Genomic DNA, 22,798 nt, shown 5'->3' on the forward strand with positions numbered 1-22,798 from the left:
CACATTTAGGCAAACGTTTATATTTGGGGGAAAAAACATTAAAATTACTGTACAGCAGTGCAGATTGTACTGAACTTAAAGCCAGAATTTGCAGAATTTCAACCCTCACTCAGGACAATGTCAAAGCTTTGATTCGCGTATTTTTCATATATTTTAGTTAACATGCAGCACTTTCAGTGGGTTAGTTCTTGGATTCTCTTCCTTACGACTATTGGTATATTAGGTACTGAAAGGATGGAGGAACTTAGAACATTTTTGTTATGCCAGTCTAAAAATGAATGATTTCAAAACCCAGTCACATGCCCACACCTCTGCCCCCATTTCCCCATACCCTTACATTTTGGGAGCAGATTGTTCCCTTCATGTGATGTCAGTCCTGGCTCAGTCATACGTTGCACCTTAAAAGAAAATCTAAAAGTTGGCACCCATGCAAAGATTAATAGTTTAACTCTTGCCAGACTAATATGCGGCAAACCTTGTATGTTGATATAAAAGTAAAGCGGAGAATGTATAGCTTGAAAGTTTAAAACGTAAATGGGTCTTACGTGATTCTGTTATGTGTGCAGTTCGCAAATGCTCTAAGCGTGGACCTGGTGGTCGAACCTGTGTTGCTCGTGTCGTCTTGTTTCCAGATTTAGATTTGATATATTTCAGGTTTGGCTTTATATAAAACAGTTATATTATGGTGAGTCCACACGACCGGCTTTGAAACGCCTCTTTGCTTTTGATAGCGTTGCTTTTTAGACATTGTTCTCTCCTAAAATGAATGGTAGCGGGTCAAATGAGAGCAATTGATAGGAAGTTTGGAAAATTCTCCATGGCATCCCTGATAAAATGTTATAATGGGAAGGCAGTGCCTATGCTACTTTTTGGACTTGAAGTACTGCCATTTTGGCTTATAGAGGAATTGATGGTTTATGAGGCATTAATTTTGAGGAAGATCCTTTACTTTTTACCGCAGTGTAATCCAATGATGGTAATCCAATGCGTGTTGGGTCTCTTTGCACAGTCGGGTGCTATGGAAACGGTTGATGCTGATTAGGAAAATGTTATGCTCCCCTACTGAAACTCTGTGCACACACACGGGGAAAACAATTCATGCACGCAGTGATCACTGTACATACATCATATTTGACTTGGACAGTACAGTAGAAATGCTCTTAAATTATCTGCTAAAAATCAAGATCTAGGTACTGCAAAGTGATGGGATGAACACCTGGAGTGATATTAGTAGACACACATGAGTATTCTGGTGTACGGGTCGTGCATAAAAGAATTGGAGTAAAACCACCATATGTGCGAACGTTCCCAGGTGACTGTCACAAAATGTTTTTATGAGAGTTTGTATAAATGTGATTAATACAAACGAGATTATTTGCATAAAACGTGGTCTTCCAGATAATGCAGCTTTCTGTAGATATTGTAAGAACTTGACTACCTTGGAAAACTTAAAATATCTGTTGATCTTCTACCCGGCCCTTTTGTCATAACTTATTCTATTATTGGGCAGGTTTGTGTATACTGTGGCGGAGGTAGATGTTGAGAATCTTTGGCTCTCTGTAATGGGTGGCAGATCAGTGTCAAAGTCTCTGGCAACTGTTAGGTTTATAAAATTATGTGGAGTGATGTGATGAATAAATGTACCTTGTCTCTCGATGTAGGGAAATGTAAAGGTTTTAGAAGAAATGTTATAAAAAATGGTGCTATAGTTTTAGTATTAGAGCTTTTAATCCTTGTTATAATGGAATTTTCTTAATGACACATTTTGTAAGTTGCTGTTTAGATGAAATTGTAAAGGTTTATTTTAAACCAGCACAATACGATTTATTTTTTTTAAATGAATAATGTGCTCCATTTGGTTGGTTAGGGGGCTTGCCTGGAGCATGGGTCTGGACTGTGAGGCGTCTGCCAGCATACTTTCTTTAACCTACTCCACCCATTTCAAGGGCTGTTGCTATGGGATTGCCACCTGCTACCAAGTTTGTGAGTGCTTTGGTAGGGTTCGCTTGCCTGGACCTGAGGCTTGCAACTTGCCACACAATGCTTTAGGTTTTCTCTCCTTTCCCCCACTATTCAGGATTATGGTGTTTCTCTTGCTCTCCCTTCTTGCTCCTGGTGGACTAGGGAAAGCTCTCCTAGGCATTAAGACTACTAGCAGCCCTGTTTACCGTTCTCCCGCCATCCCCAGACAAAAAGGCATGAGCCATCTCAAGGTTACTCATGTTGTCAGCTTTAGAAATATGAAATGAAATGCTTTGCTCGCTCATCCCGATATAAACTCGCGACTTGTGACGTGCAGGGTGCACATAGATTTCTGCGGATGATGCGTGAATTTACTGGGTTACCTTCTAAATTATATTTAAATTACCTTTTCTGTAGGTTTAGCTACTTAGGTATGGGTGGAAAAATAACGGTTGGTACATGAGAAATGTATCACTGGAGGGAAAAAGCAAGTAAAATCACAAAAAGTGAAAGATGCATGCCTTTGTATCTAACATAACCTCTGTCATTGCTCTGGACATCCTTCCATACCATCATTTGTTGGTTTTCCGGTGCCTTTACTGAGCAGGTCCCCTTCTGTAATTGTGCAGCCCAGATTTAAAAAAAAAGTATAGGCAAGGTTGATTAGAATAATGCCTGTGGTTATGATTAATTAAAAAACTTCAATCCATCACTTTTTAGTTTTCATCGAAAGCAGAGTGCCATTTAATAAAACAAAGCCTAGACTGTGTCACCTCCACAGGTAAGTGTATAATGTATCGACCTATTGCATCACCTGGGTCAAAGGTTGTGCCATAAAGTTAATCACCCCACAGCAAAGCAAATATAAAAGTTGATACCCTGCACATAACACCGAAGTAGAATCTGTTGAGTCTGCAAGACACGCACATCTTACAAGAACCTGCCAGAAGAACTCGCACAGCTGGCATCTGCTGAGACCCTACAAGCCGAGACCAAACGTATGGTTTGGGCATAGTCAGTAAGGAAACTACAAACTTCTCCAAAAAAAAAACTAAAAAAAACGAATAGGTGGACAACCAGAAGCATGGAATTAGGTCCAGGGTCAGAGTTTACTTGCATTGAACATATGCATTGTACATAGGTTAGTTTTGTGAACAGGTTCACCCACCTAAGAATGGAATGAAGTCAGCCAGCAAGTAGCATAGGCGATTACAGCAGTCATGGTAGCACATGGCTACTGTACTTTATGTTGGAAATCAAAGCCTTAATTTCCGAAAGAGGAACTATTGCTGAAACCACGCAAACATTTTCTGTGAGGTCACCTTAGGGGTGCATGTGTGTTCTACTGCTCTTGATGCTGTCAACTGACTTTCACCTTCCACTCTATACTGCTGCCTCCTCACTATCAGATATTCGGCATCTTTTTTTTTTTTTTGTATTGACAAGAATCATTGTGTTCTTCTTTGGCAGATGATGGTAAAATTTTCCATGGCAGCGGAGTGGGAGACCCTTTTGGGCCCCGGTGTTACAAAGGGGACATCATGGGGTGTGGCATCATGTTCCCACGGGACTACATTCTCGACAGTGAAGGTAAGAAGTTGTTGAGGGTGCGGATTGCAGTTGTAGATTAATATTGGACTTGTTTGATCAGTACATATGTTACCTTTATCTGCTTTTGTACTGTTCCATTCACCACCTTAACAACCTTACAGCACTAAGGCTTCTCCAGAGAGTAGTGTATTGTGCTTCGGCTATGGGTGACTGTAAAGACCGGAGGGGGTTCTGCACTTCCGCTCTCTATATGGGAGAGGGGAGGCACAGAGACCCCTGTCAAGATTCTATATTATTGGTAGTTGTGGTCGAGCAATCAAGGCCTAGCTTCTCAGGAGGTGATGCAAGCTGGTTCTTAAGTACAGTGTAGTCCCCAAGCACCCACAAAGGAATGCCCACACACTGTATCGGTTAAAACACAGTCTTTATATAATTAATGTTCAAAGGTATATACAATATCACGATAACTCACTTTGTACTCCGAAAATCAGCAATGGTAAATATATACAGTTTCTAAAGTGGTACCACTAACGTTATTAGATCTCATTAAAGTGCATACGGTCAGAATGACACACAGATCAGAATAAAGAGGAAACCAGTAGTAGAGCGAGGAAGGAAAGCAAGATGGTTGACCAATTGGCAGAATACTGGCCCGTACCACTAGACACAGTTCTGTGTGGAGATCCTCCCACCTGGGCAACCTGTAGAGGAAAGATACAAGCCCAGTCCATATATTGTTCACACTAGAATTTCCAATAGTTCTGCAACCCCAAGGTACCTTGGCTTTGTAGCGTTCCGTGTCGGGGAATCGACGGCCCTTCTTGAGTGTCCTTTCTTTCAGGCAGGAGTCACGGGTCGTCGAACGTCCGACGGAGAACAGGTCGAGCTACGATGGTGAAGTGGCCGCGTCGTTCCTAGCGGTGCTCGTTGACGGGGAAGCATAAACGTCCTGCCAGGAAGAGGTGTGCGGGGCACCTCGGTGTCGATAGTTCTGGACCGCAAGGAGTTGAAGAACTGTGGCCCAGCAAGGACGTCAAGTCGTTGGTGTTTCTGTGGTCTTTGGGTGGTGGGAAACCCACCGGGGAATGCTCCTCGGCGCGTCAACGGTCAGGCCTTCTCCAGCAGGAATTACAAAAAATCCCACTAAACAGCTTCCTTCCCTTACCGTGCTGAGTGAACCAACTTAGATGTATGTGTACTTAATTTTTGCATACTTCAACCTAAATGAAAGGGCACTTCACCTCTTAATTATCGAAAAATACACGTATTTTATTGTTTATCACACCATATTGACAATTCTAATATACACAATTAAAAATATTCCAAACACATATTCAACAATGAGTCATTGTATGTGCATCTTTCTTCATTACAAATGAAGGCATAGACATATATGCTTAGACAAACCTTTTGTATGCCTTACTGGGGGTATGTTCTCTTTTATAGAACGAACCCCACTCTTATTTCTGCCCTTCCTAATTTCTCTGGGCAAAGCGGACTGTGCCAACACTTTTATAAAAATGTGTTTCTAGGACCAGCATGGAAATATATCTTTAAGAATAAGCTAGGACAGTAATCCCTATGGCGAATCCTGCTGGTACTGTCTTCAGGGCACATAGGCTTAGTTCATATAGTGGTTTTCACCCACTTAATGGTTTGTCGTAATTTGCAATCTTTCTAAAAGACAAATAAAACAGTTGCATTTTAAAATATGGTGAAAATAAAACATTTTTATGCAAAAAAATGAAATACATCTGTTACGGTTTCAACTCTTTTGGCATTATAGACAGCAGGGATACATAATTGCTTAAGTGGTCTAGATTATTGTCCACTACCACACTTCATCTCATATTCAACATGATTTAATCTCTTCATTTAATGTGTCTGCAAAAGTGCATTTTACCCTTTGAAACTTGATTTCCTTGGGCTGACCGTCTCTTTCCAACACATATTTGTTGAAAGACTTCTTCTAAGCGGTGGGGGGGGGGGGAGGGGGGAAGGGGGGGAGGAGGGAGGGGAAGGAGGGGGGAAGAGGGAGGGGGGGAGGAGAGAAAGGGGGGATATCACATGTCTCTATATGTTAATTTATCACCCTATTCTCAATGTAAGTTTACTGAACGCTCACCTTTCGTTAGATCTTCAATCTTTTCTCGTGCGGGCTGGTTCCTGTTAGCACCGTGCGAGCACTATTACTGCCCAATGGAGTTCTCTTTGTCTAAGGAACGGGGCGTCTCCCTACTAGTATGTGGCTTTGCTCTGTAACAGAAGAAATAAGCCATTGTTACTTATCAGGACGATGTCAGTGGTCACCTCCACACCCTCTTTTTGGAAATGAAGTTTACCGGAGTGATAAAATCTACTACCTTCAAATTTCCTTCATTTCTATAGGGGGACTTCATCTCTCATCGCCGTTCATGCGGCCACCCGAGGCATGTTCTAATTAAAACAGAATCATATACTGAAAAACGGAGGGAACGACATTAGATTTCCCTTTAATGGATCCCACACTATTCAATGTATACTTTGTCCCTCTGTCTCACCTCATGGGTCTGTATGCCGACTGATATCCCGTGCACGGTGTGTCTGCAGTCGAGCGTGCCGCTCGCAGTAAAACGTCTGCTGCTCGGTCGTGCTACGAGCCTACTAACGCTCTTGTTTCTTTTTAAGCAGATAGTGTGTCACATGATATTTGTGCGTACCTACGTCTCGTGATATAACGTGACCCGCAATCCTTCTCTTAAAGGTATACCTATTCTGTTTAAGTGTCGCTGCTCTTAACATGACGCGCAAATGTACGATTTACAAGTATTACACATTGGGAAATGTAGCGTATCTAATGCGCTCTGTCATGTTACAATTGGCATATGCCATGCCGTTTTGTGCTGTTCACTTATTCTCTTATAAGATGTTACATATTTCACAGGGTGCATGTTGTAAAAAAACTTCTAACCCAGGTGTCTTGTTCATATTTTGTCATGTATGAAAAGGGACCATTCAATGGAAATATTTAATGCGTTTCTTACAGTGTCTAGGAAATATATCCATTTCTGTTCTGTTTGTCTTAGCTTAAGATCTCTATTACCTCCTCTTGGTTGCGCAGTTATTACTTCTATAATGAACCAGTGGATGTCGTGTACTCCATGGTGGGTGCTTCTAAAATGAGCCACTAGAGGTTTTTCTGGAACCTGGTTCTTCACACAGGATCTGTGTTCACAGATTCTCTGACGAATGGGTCTCTTGGTTTTGCCAATATATAACAGGCCACATGGGCATTTAATGCCATAAACTACCCACTTAGAGTTGCAATTCGTGAAGTGTTTCAATTCCCATTTTCTCCCTTTGAGGTCTACCTCTTTCATGTTAGATGTTAATTCACACACAGAGCAACCGCCACATCTGAAGTGACCTACCACCGGAGGCAAATTCCACAATGTCGATTGATTAGTGGACTTATCCCTAGACGATGGTTTATATGTGTGTACAAGTTTGTCTCTAAGGTTGGGCATACGACGAAACGCAAAGCGAGGTTTACTGATTGAGAAATCTTCGGTGTTAATAATATTCCAGTTCTTCAATATACTTCTCCGCAGATCGTTACTTATCGGAGAGAATGTGGAGACACAAGTGATCTTTTCCTCTATGACTCGTGGTTGTGGTGTCAAGCACCTATGTCTTGGAGTATTTTTGGCTCTTCTCATAGATCTACGTACTATATGAGAAGGGTAGCCTCTTGCCCTCAGTCTAGTCGTTAGATCTTTGCTGTGGGTTTCAAATTCTTCCTTGTGGGTGCAGTTCCTTCTAACACGTAGGAACTGTCCAAATGGTAAATTTTGTCGCAGAGATAGGGGATGGAAGCTATCAAACAGTAACAGAGTATTTTTATCTGTAGCCTTCCTGAACAGAGTGGTGCCTAATTTATTCTCTGCGTCTTTAAAGATCTCTAAATCTAGAAAAGGGATCTTTTCTTGGTTGAAGTTCATGGTGAAGTTAATGCATTCATCTTGGTCATTGACCCAGGTAATGAACGAATTTAGTTCTATTTCAGTTCCTCCCCACAACATGAACACATCGTCGATATAACGCACCCATGTTTTCATGAGGTGCTTAAAAGGATTGTGATCTGCATAGACTGAACGTGTCTCTAAATCATCCATAAAGAGGTTCGCGAGATCTGGTGCGAAACTGGAGCCCATACTTGTACCATGTTGTTGCAGGTAAAACCTGTCTTCTTCAATGAAAAAATTGTTGGTGAGAGCAAGTCTGATACACTCCTGAATAAATGATGTTGGTACTGTCTTGTCCCTCCTTTTCTCTAGGTATTGACCCATAATTCTGACACACTTCATCTGGGGAATGCTTGTATACAGTGCTTCCACATCCAAGGTGACTAAGATGTCTGTAGGACCCACCCCTATTGTGTCTAGTATTTTGATCATTTGGGTTGTGTCTTGGACATATGAGCGCATCGTTTTCACAAATGGCCTTAAGAAAAAGTCGGAATATATCGACAAAGGTTCGAGAATAGATCCAATGGCTGCCACAATGGGCCGCCCCGGAGGCACCTCACGATGTTTATGAATTTTCGGTAGACAGTAGAAAGCTGGTGTGATCGGGTGAGCTTGTAGCAAAAAAGCTTTCTCATCGGTGTCGATCCACCCTTCACTTTCTGCATGGTCCATAAGACTAGATATTTCATCTCGAATTCTTGGTGTAGGATCGCATGGTAAGGGTTTGTAGAAGGTGATTTTTTCGAGTTGTTTCTTTACTTCAGCCCGGTATAGCTCTATACCCCATAGGACTACTCCTCCACCCTTATCTGCAGGTTTAATCACAAACAATTCATTTTCAGCTAGATTTTTTTTTAAAGCTGTCCTTTCCACTTTAGACAAATTGTCCCTGTGCTTATTTTTAGTTTGGACAAGATTTTTCATTTTACTTATGATCTTGTTCTCAAAACTGATGATTTCTGGTGAAACCATCGAGGTGAGAGGGGTGAAGGTAGATGGTGGTTTCAAACCCGAAGAGCTTTTGTCTCTGGGTCTTTGATCATCGTGATCTTTAAAGAAATACTTTAATCGAATCATGCGGAAAAAGTTCTGCATTTCTATTTCTGTGGTGAACTGATCGGCTTTACTCACTGGAACAAAAGACAGCCCCTTACTCAGAACACGAATTTCCGCTTCTCTGAGGATGTGTTGACTTAAGTTAAAGATGGGGATCACCAAGTGGGCGGACCCGGCTGCCACTGTCGGGTCCGCATCCCGTGGTTGCCTGGTTGGCGGTTCCTCCCTCGTCTGCCCCGGTTCTGAAAAGGGCCTCTTTGTGGATTGCCTATGGTGGCCCCCTCAGTGCTTGAACCACCATCACTACTATTGGATGAATTTGAAAAGGTTACGAACTTTCTGAAGGGGCGTTTCCTATTCCCACCTTGGCTATGGCCTGGGTTCGTATTCATCTGTGTGAAAAAACCTGGCACCAGGTACGGATAGGTCACCTCTTCCTTATAGTACTGGACATCTTTTTTAAATTTCCACAATTTCTTGTCCATGGTGAAAGTTTTGAACTTCCCCATGTCCTCTTCTATTTTTTCCAATAGAGCTTTGGCATTAGGTATTATTGAATCCTCTTTGATTTTCTTTTCTAATTCCGCTAGATCCAATTTTTGTTTTTTTGCTTCCTCATTTGCCGTCGTTATCACTAGGATAATCCAATCCCGGGAACACTTATTCCCTACGCCACTGAAATTTGCCATGAATTTGGGGTTGTCCAGAAATACCCGGGGTATATTTTTAACTTGAAGGCCCTCCGGGATGATACCTGCTTTTAGGTATTCGACCATTAACTGGCCGTGGGATTCAGTACGTATTAGTTTCTTCACTTTCTGAGTTAGTAAATCCAAATCATTGGTGTTAGATGGAGTGGGACTGGCTGTTGCCGGGCTGGACTGTCCCAGAATCGACGGCAGTTCAAAGAACTCTTTGAACTGATCCTCCGAAAAGGAAACTATATTTACATTTTCCATTTTATCAAGCTAATTAGCTCTACCAACCATCGGGTTGTCCTATAGCATTGAATATTGCTTGAGCTGTACCTATCCTCTTTTTAGGGGCTGAGTGGGTGAGGATAATGAAACACCAATTACAAAAAATCCCACTAAACAGCTTCCTTCCCTTACCGTGCTGAGTGAACCAACTTAGATGTATGTGTACTTAATTTTTGCATACTTCAACCTAAATGAAAGGGCACTTCACCACTTAATTATCGAAAAATACACGTATTTTATTGTTTATCACACCATATTGACAATTCTAATATACACAATTAAATGATCAAAATACTAGACACAATAGGGGTGGGTCCTACAGACATCTTAGTCACCTTGGATGTGGAAGCACTGTATACAAGCATTCCCCAGATGAAGTGTGTCAGAATTATGGGTCAATACCTAGAGAAAAGGAGGGACAAGACAGTACCAACATCATTTATTCAGGAGTGTATCAGACTTGCTCTCACCAACAATTTTTTCATTGAAGAAGACAGGTTTTACCTGCAACAACATGGTACAAGTATGGGCCCCAGTTTCGCACCAGATCTCGCGAACCTCTTTATGGATGATTTAGAGACACGTTCAGTCTATGCAGATCACAATCCTTTTAAGCACCTCATGAAAACATGGGTGCGTTATATCGTGCGTTATATCGACGATGTGTTCATGTTGTGGGGAGGAACTGAAATAGAACTAAATTCGTTCATTACCTGGGTCAATGACCAAGATGAATGCATTAACTTCACCATGAACTTCAACCAAGAAAAGATCCCTTTTCTAGATTTAGAGATCTTTAAAGACGCAGAGAATAAATTAGGCACCACTCTGTTCAGGAAGGCTACAGATAAAAATACTCTGTTACTGTTTGATAGCTTCCATCCCCTATCTCTGCGACAAAATTTACCATTTGGACAGTTCCTACGTGTTAGAAGGAACTGCACCCACAAGGAAGAATTTGAAACCCACAGCAAAGATCTAACGACTAGACTGAGGGCAAGAGGCTACCCTTCTCATATAGTACGTAGATCTATGAGAAGAGCCAAAAATACTCCAAGACATAGGTGCTTGACACCACAACCACGAGTCATAGAGGAAAAGATCACTTGTGTCTCCACATTCTCTCCGATAAGTAACGATCTGCGGAGAAGTATATTGAAGAACTGGAATATTATTAACACCGAAGATTTCTCAATCAGTAAACCTCGCTTTGCGTTTCGTCGTATGCCCAACCTTAGAGACAAACTTGTACACACATATAAACCATCGTCTAGGGATAAGTCCACTAATCAATCGACATTGTGGAATTTGCCTCCGGTGGTAGGTCACTTCAGATGTGGCGGTTGCTCTGTGTGTGAATTAACATCTAACATGAAAGAGGTAGACCTCAAAGGGAGAAAATGGGAATTGAAACACTTCACGAATTGCAACTCTAAGTGGGTAGTTTATGGCATTAAATGCCCATGTGGCCTGTTATATATTGGCAAAACCAAGAGACCCATTCGTCAGAGAATCTGTGAACACAGATCCTGTGTGAAGAACCAGGTTCCAGAAAAACCTCTAGTGGCTCATTTTAGAAGCGCCCACCATGGAGTACACGACATCCACTGGTTCATTATAGAAGTAATAACTGCGCAACCAAGAGGAGGTAATAGAGATCTTAAGCTAAGACAAACAGAACAGAAATGGATATATTCCCTAGACACTGTAAGAAACGGATTAAATATTTCCATTGAATGGTCCCTTTTCATACATGACAAAATATGAACAAGACACTTGGGTTAGAAGTTTTTTTACAACATGCACCCTGTGAAATATGTAACATCTTATAAGAGAATAAGTGAACAGCACAAAACGGCATGGCATATGCCAATTGTAACATGACAGAGCGCATTAGATACGCTACATTTCCCAATGTGTAATACTTGTAAATCGTACATTTGCGCGTCATGTTAAGAGCAGCGACACTTAAACAGAATAGGTATACCTTTAAGAGAAGGATTGCGGGTCACGTTATATCACGAGACGTAGGTACGCACAAATATCATGTGACACACTATCTGCTTAAAAAGAAACAAGAGCGTTAGTAGGCTCGTAGCACGACCGAGCAGCAGACGTTTTACCGCGAGTGGCACGCTCGACTGCAGACACACCGTGCACGGGATATCAGTCGGCATACAGACCCATGAGGTGAGACAGAGGGACAAAGTATACATTGAATAGTGTGGGATCCATTAAAGGGAAATCTAATGTCGTTCCCTCCGTTTTTCAGTATATGATTCTGTTTTAATTAGAACATGCCTCGGGTGGCCGCATGAACGGCGATGAGAGATGAAGTCCCCCTATAGAAATGAAGGAAATTTGAAGGTAGTAGATTTTATCACTCCGGTAAACTTCATTTCCAAAAAGAGGGTGTGGAGGTGACCACTGACATCGTCCTGATAAGTAACAATGGCTTATTTCTTCTGTTACAGAGCAAAGCCACATACTAGTAGGGAGACGCCCCGTTCCTTAGACAAAGAGAACTCCATTGGGCAGTAATAGTGCTCGCACGGTGCTAACAGGAACCAGCCCGCACGAGAAAAGATTGAAGATCTAACGAAAGGTGAGCGTTCAGTAAACTTACATTGAGAATAGGGTGATAAATTAACATATAGAGACATGTGATATCCCCCCTTTCTCTCCTCCCCCCCTCCCTCTTCCCCCCTCCTTCCCCTCCCTCCACCCCCCCCCTTCCCCCTTCCCCCCTCCCCCCCCCTCCCCCCCCCACCGCTTAGAAGAAGTCTTTCAACAAATATGTGTTGGAAAGAGACGGTCAGCCCAAGGAAATCAAGTTTCAAAGGGTAAAATGCACTTTTGCAGACACATTAAATGAAGAGATTAAATCATGTTGAATATGAGATGAAGTGTGGTAGTGGACAATAATCTAGACCACTTAAGCAATTATGTATCCCTGCTGTCTATAATGCCAAAAGAGTTGAAACCGTAACAGATGTATTTCATTTTTTTGCTTAAAAATGTTTTATTTTCACCATATTTTAAAATGCAACTGTTTTATTTGTCTTTTAGAAAGATTGCAAATTACGACAAACCATTAAGTGGGTGAAAACCACTATATGAACTAAGCCTATGTGCCCTGAAGACAGTACCAGCAGGATTCGCCATAGGGATTACTGTCCTAGCTTATTCTTAAAGATATATTTCCATGCTGGTCCTAGAAACACATTTTTATAAAAGTGTTGGCACAGTCCGCTTTGCCCAGAGAAATTAGGAAGGGCAGAAATAAGAGTGGGGTTCGTTCTATAAAAGAGAACATACCCCCAGTAAGGCATACAAAAGGTTTGTCTAAGCATATATGTCTATGCCTTCATTTGTAATGAAGAAAGATGTACATACAATGACTCATTGTTGAATATGTGTTTGGAATATTTTTAATTGTGTATATTAGAATTGTCAATATGGTGTGATAAACAATAAAATACGTGTATTTTTCGCTAATTAAGAGGTGAAGTGCCCTTTCATTTAGGTTGAAGTATGCAAAAATTAAGTACACATACATCTAAGTTGGTTCACTCAGCACGGTAAGGGAAGGAAGCTGTTTAGTGGGATTTTTTGTAATTGGTGTTTCATTATCCTCACCCACTCAGCCCCTAAAAAGAGGATAGGTACAGCTCAAGCAATATTCAAAACTTCTCCAGCAGGATACAGCAGCAACGATGCAGACGAGAACGTCCTTGGCTCAATGAAGTTCTTAGGCAACGGGAGCACGGCGGCTCGAATCGGCGACGGCGGTCGTCGACAGTAGCGGACAACAGTCTGGGCGCTTCTCCTTGGAGTTCCGCAGCAATCCCCGTATTGGGTCGGCAGCCTGTCGAAGGTCTGTCTACCAGGGAGCTTAGGCAAAGATCAGCTGTGCACGATGGTCCCTCGTAGCTCGGGAAGAGGGCGCCTTACCAGGTTCTCTCTGGGTCAGTTCTTGAAGGACAGCAGCTTTCAGATTGTGAAGGAGAGCAACAGCAATTATTCTCGTCCAGCAGGGCTTCAAGATCAAGCTTCAGTTACTCCAGTTACTCATCGTAGTGGACTTCAGCTTCTGAACACGATTCCTAGCAGTGAGAGGTCCGAAGATATACTGTTGATCTCCCATTCATTCCGCTGGGTCACACTCAAGCATCCAATCACGACTATGGTCATTCAGGCAGGCAGGCAGCCAATCAGGCACACAGGGCATTCAGGCGATTCACTTCTCTCCAGACACTCACAACAAGTTATGTGTACTGGGACAAGTACCGAGCCATTCAACACTCCAAGCTGCATTCATACCGGTTTCGGGCAGGGCTGTCTCAACCATTGTGTCAACCACCAGATACTAGACAGCCACAACATAGAATGTATATTCGTCACACACTCCATTCACCCAGGTCCTACCCACAGGCGTACCCACAACATACGGTTGTTGAGAAGGCTCCAGCCAGTCTGGTCGGCACTTCCCCACACTACCATGTATAGAACTTCCACCCAACAGCCAGTCAGGGGAACGGACAGAGGCAGGGCTTCCCGGGACTTCGGGAAGATCAAGGTAACAGGTGATGGAAGGCAAGAGGCCATGGGGGCCATTTTTTCTCCATCCGGAATCTACTGATTCCAGTGACATGGCCTGGGCACCCCAAAATGGAGGACGCTCAGGGCACCAGTCATTTCAGCACGGAGCTGCCACCAGCCCGTACCCTGCTCTGCGGGTCACACACAGGTGCCCAAAAACATACAGTAGGGGCACAGGGTTGCACCCCTACCCAGGGGTGCCATAAGGGTATCCCAGGGGTCTGTTCACCAAAACCAAAAGAGAGAGAGCTGCACCGCCAGGAGTCCCACCTGAACTCCTGCGCGGACAAAACGACAGAACACACGATAAAAAGCAGTAAAGGACAAGGATACGGAGGCCCTGTCCCTCCGATGCATTTCCAGCATCACAGTGACCAAATCCTGTCGGCGAAAAAACACGGAGGACAGGGAGAGGATGGGTACAGCATGGATAGGGCACTCCAAGGTAGAGTCCTTTAGCTCCTGGAAAAGAGCTGTGTAGGCAGCAGTACCAGAATAACAGGCAATGCTCCATGGGGATAGAAAGAGAAGTGGTTCTGGCAATTTGACATCTGTGGCTCAGGGAGGTTTTCATATTAAGCCATCAGACCCCTATATAGAATGTGCCAAACTCCATTTCACATCATGTGCTTGCATCGGGTTCGATCTTAGGGCTCAGTATATTCATAACCTATGGAACAATCTTTTTGGCAGACTAAAATGAGTAATACTTTGCTATCTGTTTGGAAAGGTGACAGCTGGTCTGCAGTTCTGATGAAAGAACACACAGTGGCTTCCCTCTAATAGGCTCATAGTGTTATGAGTAATTATGAATTACTGCTGAAGTAGCACTCGCGGGCTGAAAAGGTAGGGGCTGCTCTTAGAGGAGCGCCCACTAATCAGACAAAGAGCTTTGGTAAGAGGGGCAAAGTAAGATGAATCTGAGCTGGTGTGTCCACTCCCTTCTTTCTCCAGATTCATAGTTCTATCCATGTTGTAGGCCAGGCCACTGGGACATCTCAGCAAAGAGGTCCACCCTTTATATGCATGCAAACTCATGTCACCTGTTAGGGGAGTTTTCCTAAAGCCCCACTTCAAGGTAAGACTTCAGTGTGCTATCCCAATGGTTTGTAGATCCCCAACTCTTAGCATTAGTCTGTACTACTGCTGGAAACTTTGTAGTGTGGCAGAGAAGTCAGGCTTATCTTAAGAGGAAGATGTGAACTGTGGGTAAGTACACTTAACCTTGTTAGTAATGCAATTCCAAAGAAACACTTGCACATAAATGTACAATAACATTTCTGAGGCGTGTGGATCTGCTTAGATCACATGCTATGCATAGGCCGACATCTAGTGGTAGCAATGGAGTATTACATGTTTTTGTTTTCGAAACTCGAAAAGGGACGTCGACAGGGTGTGCCAGTAATACTATCCCTAGTGTGACATCTGTACCACATGCGGCGAGGTCCCTCCGATTGTTTTTTTCCGCCATGATAGTTGGATACAAGTTGCAGAACTCCTCCTTCTGGCTAACGCCTTTACTTGTACAAAATTTAATAAACTTTCTATCCTTTTGACAGCCGTACACCGCAAGATCTCCGGCGACGGCTTTCCGAGGACATGACCATTCGTGGGCGACAAGTACTCATACATTTTGACAGACTTTGTCTGCGGCCCACCTAGGCCCCAACCGGGCCTCAGCCCTGCACGGTAGGGAGAGTGGGGGGGGGGGGAGTTCATAATTCCTCTCATTTAGAGAATGCCTATTTCCCTATTCTTCCTTTTACTTCGCTGAGCTGCCATCTTTCCATACTATGAAAACACACTGTTTAAATTTTGTCCTTCCTGTAACAGGAAGTTTCCCTGGAAGGACTCACACATGGTGTGTAATGTCTGCCTTTTTAGGGACCATTCTGGAAAACATTGCAAGTCCTGCAAACTGTTTTGGCCCAAGACACTAAAGGACCGGAAAACTAAACGGTGGGCCCACCACGCCATGCAGGCCGAGATCGCCATGGACGTTGAGGGAGCCTCCAGCGATGGCAGCATCGGCAGCCTAAGTGACACCGAGGGCCATCGGGACCCGACGGTTTCCTGCGTGCGAGCCCCCGACTCCAACAGGCAGGCCGGCGGTTCTGCTGTGGAGACACCCGGCGGCTCAAGCACCCACACTGCACGCCACACTAAACACACCCCTATGGCCAACAGTCGACTGCATCGTGGACCAATAAGCCACACGCGGCGTCGGAGAGGAGGTCCAAAACATCCCTGTCCTCTGGGCCATCGCGTTTGCCTCATAACAGGCCCCCAACAGATGCTGAAGTATGTTTCCGACACCGCAAGCAAATCAGACAAGTCCTTGGGTACTGCCGACCGTACGTCGAAAAGAAGCATCGATGACCGTTGCTAATAATTCAAAAATGAGAGAACTCATAAAAAAACATGTCCCAGACATTCTCCTCAAATCGAAGACGTTGGAAAACTCCATGCCTCTTTCCTCAAAAACACCAGCAAAAAAGGATAAAGAACACTGCCCCCAGTGACACCCTCTCAGGGGTAATGTACCACAAACCGCCCTCTACACCAGAGCCTTTCCCTACCCCTGTTCCCACACTTTTACCAAGCTCCACTCAATGGACCCCGGAACAATTTGATGAAGTAATGAGGAGAATGTCTAGTTTTGTTAACTTTTTTGATCAACGTTCTGATCAATTTACCAACCTCCAGGGGCTCCCCTCAAGGCGAAGCAGCTAATAAGTAGCCCAACACCAAAAGACCCCGCCTAGACAGGGCACAGCCTAGTACCTCTACCTCTCATAACATGTCTGACTACCTATACTATTTTGACACTTCAGGTTCACAGGACCCTGGCTCAATAGCAGACCAAGGGATATAGAGGATACAGACCAGTATTGTGAGGGTGACAATGGTGTATACATCATTCAATCTTCAGACCATATTGACCAACCTTTGGCTGATTCCCCTGTGGATGACCAGCTGCAGTATAATGATCTTCTTTTAAAAGCTGCAGAACATTTTTAAATTGATACCCAGGATGCACAAGTCGACAAAGACTTTGTAGAGGACATCCTCGAAAATAAGAGATCTGCAGCACAGTTCATTCCACCGCTCCACTCTACCCAGAGGTGCATTCAGCCTTCTTTACTTACCCCCTACTTGACATGGGCAGTCAACCCTCGCATTGGGAAGATGTTTAGACCAGCCCCGTCAGACCCATTGTACATCAGGGGGCAGCTAAAGCCTGATTCTCTCGTGGTGACCACCACAAGGAAAAGAGCGGGCACACCTTTAGCCTCTGCCGAAGCCCCTCCTGACAAGGAGAGCGAAAGAATGTACACACTGGGCAGGAAAGGAGGTTCCTCGGCTGCTTACCAAGTAAGGATCGCCAACAACACTATACTGCTGGCGAGTTATAATTGCCACAAGTGGGATGAGATCTCACAACAAATCGAGTCTGCCCCATAGCCCTGGAAAACACAGCTTTTAAAAACAGCAGCTGAATTTAAACCAGTGGCAAGCTGCATCCCATCCTAAAAAATTATGTGGACGTAGCAGATAATGCAATCCGGAAAGTAGATGAGAGTACCCTCATTAAACGCCATGCATGGCTACTTCAATCAGGTTTCAAGCTGGAAACCCAAGCTACCATTTCAAATATGCAATTGAGCCCAACGCCTTATTTGGGAAAGCGGTCGATGATGCACTGAAGAGTGCTAACGAGGAGTACGATACCTTCAAATCCCTGGGACAGCTCACAAATAAATTCTTTGTTCAGAGTGGCGCATTTAATGCACGCTGTTTTAGGACAAAACTCACAGTGGTCTTCAAACTACAACCAGGCTGGGCAAACTTAATCTTGGGGTTCCTTGCAGGGGCAATTCTCCCAACAACATTTTTAAAGGGGCCACAGAAGATCGAGACGTAGAGGCAGATCCTCCTCCTGCAGAGGCTCCACCCCACCAAAGCAATGAACTCCCGCTCCAGGTCCCCTCCCATGCCTCTCCAGTAGGAGGTCACATTTCTCATTTTACCCACGCATGGGAGGGGATCACCTCAGTTAAGTGGGTACTTTCTATCATCATGGGAGGCTATTGTATAGAACTCTTACAAACACCACCCAACCCCCCGCTAAGACAAACAACGCAGGAGGAACAGCACATTCTGCTGGATGAGGTCAAAGCACTGCTACTAAAGGACGCCATAGAAATCGGCCCGGCAAACCAGGTAAACAAGGGCATCTATTCAATGTTCTTCCTTGTGCCAAAGAAAGATCGCACAATGCGCCCTGTCCTAGACCTGCGCCCTGCAAACACATATGTCAAGCTACCAAAATTTCATGACTACCCTACTGGAAGTAATGCCACTGCTAAAACAGGGGGACTACATGGTAACTTTGGATATGAAAGATGCATACTTTCATATTTCAATGTTCCCAGCGCACAGAAAATTCCTGCGCTTCAAAATAGCAGATCAACACTACCAATTAAAGGTGGTACCCTTCGGCATAGCCTCCGCTCCAAGGGTATTCACCAAGGTATTAGCGGTAGTGGTGGGGAATTTATGCAGAGAATCTTTCCCAGTGTACCCTTATCTGGACGACTGGCTGATAACAGGGGAATCCCCTCAAATTTGCAAGCAAAATACCCAAAGGAAAATCAATCTTCTGTTCCAATTGGGATTCTCAATCAACGATAAAAAGTCAAGTCTCGCTCCAAGCAGGACCATAACAGTTCCTTGGAGCTGTCATAAAAACAACAGAAAAGAGGCTAGTCTTCCCCTCAAACGAAAGAGTACAAAACATACTGATGCTAATCCCTCAGTATCTGGCTGGTCACCAAGTAACTGTACGCAAAGCAATGCGCTTGCTCGGGATGATGGCTTCATGCATTTTCCTGGTTCCACACGCATGGTTGCACATGTGCCTGTTAGGTAAGATTTTCGTAGCAATGATAAATCTTCCTGACCTGTGTCAACCCCAGAACTTTTTTTCCTAATACCTCTGTTAGTGGGAACCTTTTTCCACACTCAAAGAATCTTTTACGATTGTCATTTTTAAGACTCTCCATAGTGTCTTTTAAAAGTTTTCCTCTTTGACAACATTTTGGCAATAAGTGCCTATTGTTGCTGGGTTGCCCTAGGGACTCCCCTTTTCGCTTTCTCTGGCGGACCTTGTGAGAACTACAGTTCCCAAGGGTAGAAAGTATCTTTGGATCCCTTTTACATTTTATCAGGAGAGACCAGCACCCCCCACCTTATGTGGAGTGCTAGGGAGATGGTCAGTATCCCCTTTCTCATTTTAAATGTAACATTTATGTTACAAGGACAAACTTACCTTTAATGGCTGGTGGCAGTGAACCTTTTTATTAATTCAGTGCACCTGCCACAGCCCCGGTAAATGCATCAATGGGTGCTAATTATACCAAAATGGCCCGTCTTCTTTTTTCACCATTTTAGCGTTTGTCGTTGTCTTGTTCCTTCCCCTGACCTCCAAGGCGGGAAATTCCTTTGTGTGATTTCTATCTTCGAAGGGAGTCCTGGGGACTCCCCACCCAGGCTCTAGAATGTCTGCGAAGGCAAGTTGCGAGGGAGGAGTCCAAAACTCTGCAGCCCTTTGTCTTCCAGCCTGACTGCGAGAATCCAGTTCAAACTGCAAGGCTGTGTGTCCTGAAAGGATTGCCAACACCCCAAGTTTGAATGTTGCAAAGCTGTTTAATTGGTTGGGTTTCTGCATAAAAGTCAGATCCTGGAAGCTGAAGAGGTAGTCGACCACTGGAACCAAAACCATAGAGCAAGATGAAGAATTTGCGGGTGAAACGATTTCCAGCGACCGGAGAGCTTGCTGTGCAGCTTGCTGTGTAACCTTCGCCTGTTGTAGCCATGCCTTCCAATCGACCTGGGACTCGGAAACAACGACCCGATCAGAGCCTGCTGAGACCCTCTAGACTCCAGAATATCTGCTTTTTGAGCCGTCCCACGTCGTGCTGCGGCCTTGCGGAGCTGCAATAGCCCAATACCCTGGGACCTCAAGCCATTGTGCGGTGCAGTCTTCGAATACCGAATCTAGCTGAAACTTCGTGGGCATCCTGCTGGATCTCCAGAGGCACGAATCCAGTCCGAAAAAAAGTCCCCTCACCAGAGTTCTGGACCTTGCAAACAACGGTAATCCGACTGGGGATATTCTGTCTTCTTCTGTGCTCCTGAAAAGGTGCCAAAACCACAGAGCCCCATCGAGCCACGAGGAAAACCTTGCCTACAGCTTTCCCTGTGATCCTTGCTGCAAAGCTCCTTCCAGAGTCCTGTCTTCTGTCTTCTTGATGAAGGAATTCAACAACCAGGTTTTTGGCTGCAGGTCCTGAAGTCCTCCTGCTGCAAAATCTTGCTCTGTGCTGAGGTACTTACTGTGCTGGCTTTAGTATTTACTTACCTTAAGTCTCTTGTGATTCCTGTTTAGTTTTGGTGCATTTTCTGTGATCAAGTCCTCTCACCCAGTGCACCCATGCCCCTGCTGGAATCCTCCTAGGGTGTCTTCTCCGAAGCCCCTGGACCCTCATCTAACTCTTTTTTTGTAAATTTGGTTTTATTAGTTTTTACAGATGCAAGTCATGCAAAGAAAAGATACATTTAAGTATACAATGAACTATCTCATAATGGAGAAGCGAACCCTTAAAATTTGGCGTATTAAGTGTCTGTCCTGCAAACACCTTCTTCATTCATAGGGTTCGTGCACAAACATGACCTTGCCCCCCTCCCCCCTCATCAGAACCTGTATTGCAGGTCGAGCAGCGTTCATCATGTGGCGAGCAGTGTTGGTGTTAAATGCCGAAATTGCGTTGGTTATGAGAGTGTCAGTTGGAGAGTTCAACTCATACGTTGCCTAGGTCAATTCTTGTACCTCCATCGTCGTGGTAGGGGCATTGTTATGAGATAAGCCGGTGGACAGGTATATACTTTTATATTCCATCCATAAGATTTCGGTCTGAGGTAGTTTTCCATGTAACAACGCTATTATATGTTCCATTATGCATATATTATTGGAAACATGGATCCATTCATTTTTCGTGGGAGTTGTGGGCGATTTCCACCTCATTACTAGTGTTGCTCTAGCGGCTAATAGCAATTGTGGTGCTAGATCCTTGATCTTGACTCAGTCATCCTCATCTTTCTCAAGGCCAAACAATATGAGGTAGGGTGTAGGTGTTCTGTCGATACCATCGACTTCTTTGATCCAGCCCAGGACCTCCGACCAGAACACTTGTATTTTAGGACATCCCCACCACATGTGCCTGTAGTCTGCTCTGTTTTCGCATCCACGCCAGCAATCCGGGCTCCTAGTCTGAAACATTTTAGATAATCTGACTGGGAATATTGCCATCTATGTAATAATTTGATTGCATGGAGTTTGTATTGATTCGAAATGGATATTTGTGTGGCAGCCTGGCATATGGTATCCCATAGGTCTGGAGTGAACTGTTCGGAGAAATCTGTCTCCCATCTGCTTTTCAATTAGTCCGTGTTCGCCCCCTCCCCTTCTATCAATGTTTTGTACATATCGGAGATTAGGCCTTTCATTACAGTTCTTGAGTCCAGTATTTTCACAAAAGGGGTGAGTTCTCTCATTAATTTGGGTTTCCATATGGCTCTTGTCAAAACCCCTTTTATCTGCAAGTATTAAAAGGTGGATAATGGGCCTATTCCAAGAGCTTTGGTTAGTTTCAGGAGAGAAATGAAGGAGTCTTTCCGTTGCAATTGCCCTACTCTCTCTAATCCAGCCTCATACCAATGATTGGAACCTTTCGACTCCTGGGATGTGGTCGTTGATTCCTGGAGACCATAAGTGGCTGAGGGGAGCCGGCCAGGTAGTAATGTTTAGCATGTTTTTGCCATGTGTCCAGATGTCCTAGATGGTCATTAGTATCGGGTGGTCTTTGAGTTTTCTACAGATTCTTTTTTTAGGTGCCCATAACCATTCAGATACTGGAGCTGGTATAAAGTAATGGTTGTCCATATTGACCCACTGGGTGTCTGTTTGGTTACTGAGGTGTGGAATCAATACCCTAAGTTGGGCGGCCTCGTAATATTTTTGAAAATTGGGAAGCCCAATCCCACCTTTATCTTTTGGGAGCATTAGAGTCTTATATGGAATTCTGGCTTTTTTCCCCTGCCATAGGAATTGGAGCATGGCCCTTTTGATCTCAGTACAAAAAGTTTTTTGGAATCCTAATGGGTATCGCTTGAAAAGGATATAGGAACCGGGGCAGGGATACCATCTTAATTGCATTAAGCCGGCCTAGCCAGGATATTGTGAGCTTATCCCATCTTGTCAAGTCTAACCTAAATTGTTTCAATAGGGGAGGGAAGTTTGGTTCAAATAGGTCACTTAGATTCTTCGTTAGTTGTATCCCCAGGTGTATTGTAGTTGTGAATGTTCGATATTGAGACCGAATGGGGAGAATTTGATGGTATTCCCATCTTTTTGACCTTGGAGGGGGAAAAGTGTGGACTTTGTTTTATTTATTTTGAACACAGAGAGTTTACCATATTCTTCTATCATGCAGAGAGCCCGGGGGATGGAGACGGAGGGGTTTGTGATGTGGAGGAGGATGTCATCTGCGTAGAGGGCAATTTTGTATTCTGCTGTCC

General features: G+C 44.0%; 1 protein-coding gene across 2 annotated transcripts in view; it reads left to right on the top strand.

Moving 5' to 3' along the window:
- SPRYD3 (SPRY domain containing 3) overlaps positions 1-22,798 on the top strand; it is a 450,311-nt gene that overhangs the window by 284,100 nt on the left and 143,413 nt on the right. For both annotated transcript variants that reach the window (XM_069653343.1, XM_069653344.1), the window contains exon 9: positions 3,433-3,552. In XM_069653343.1, coding sequence (XP_069509444.1) covers positions 3,433-3,552 — 120 coding nt within the window. The remainder of the gene's footprint in view (positions 1-3,432; positions 3,553-22,798) is intronic.

Source organism: Ambystoma mexicanum, chromosome 3q (genome assembly GCF_040938575.1).
Source record: "Ambystoma mexicanum isolate Mex_15411 chromosome 3q, UKY_AmexF1_1, whole genome shotgun sequence".
NCBI lineage: Eukaryota > Metazoa > Chordata > Amphibia > Caudata > Ambystomatidae > Ambystoma > Ambystoma mexicanum.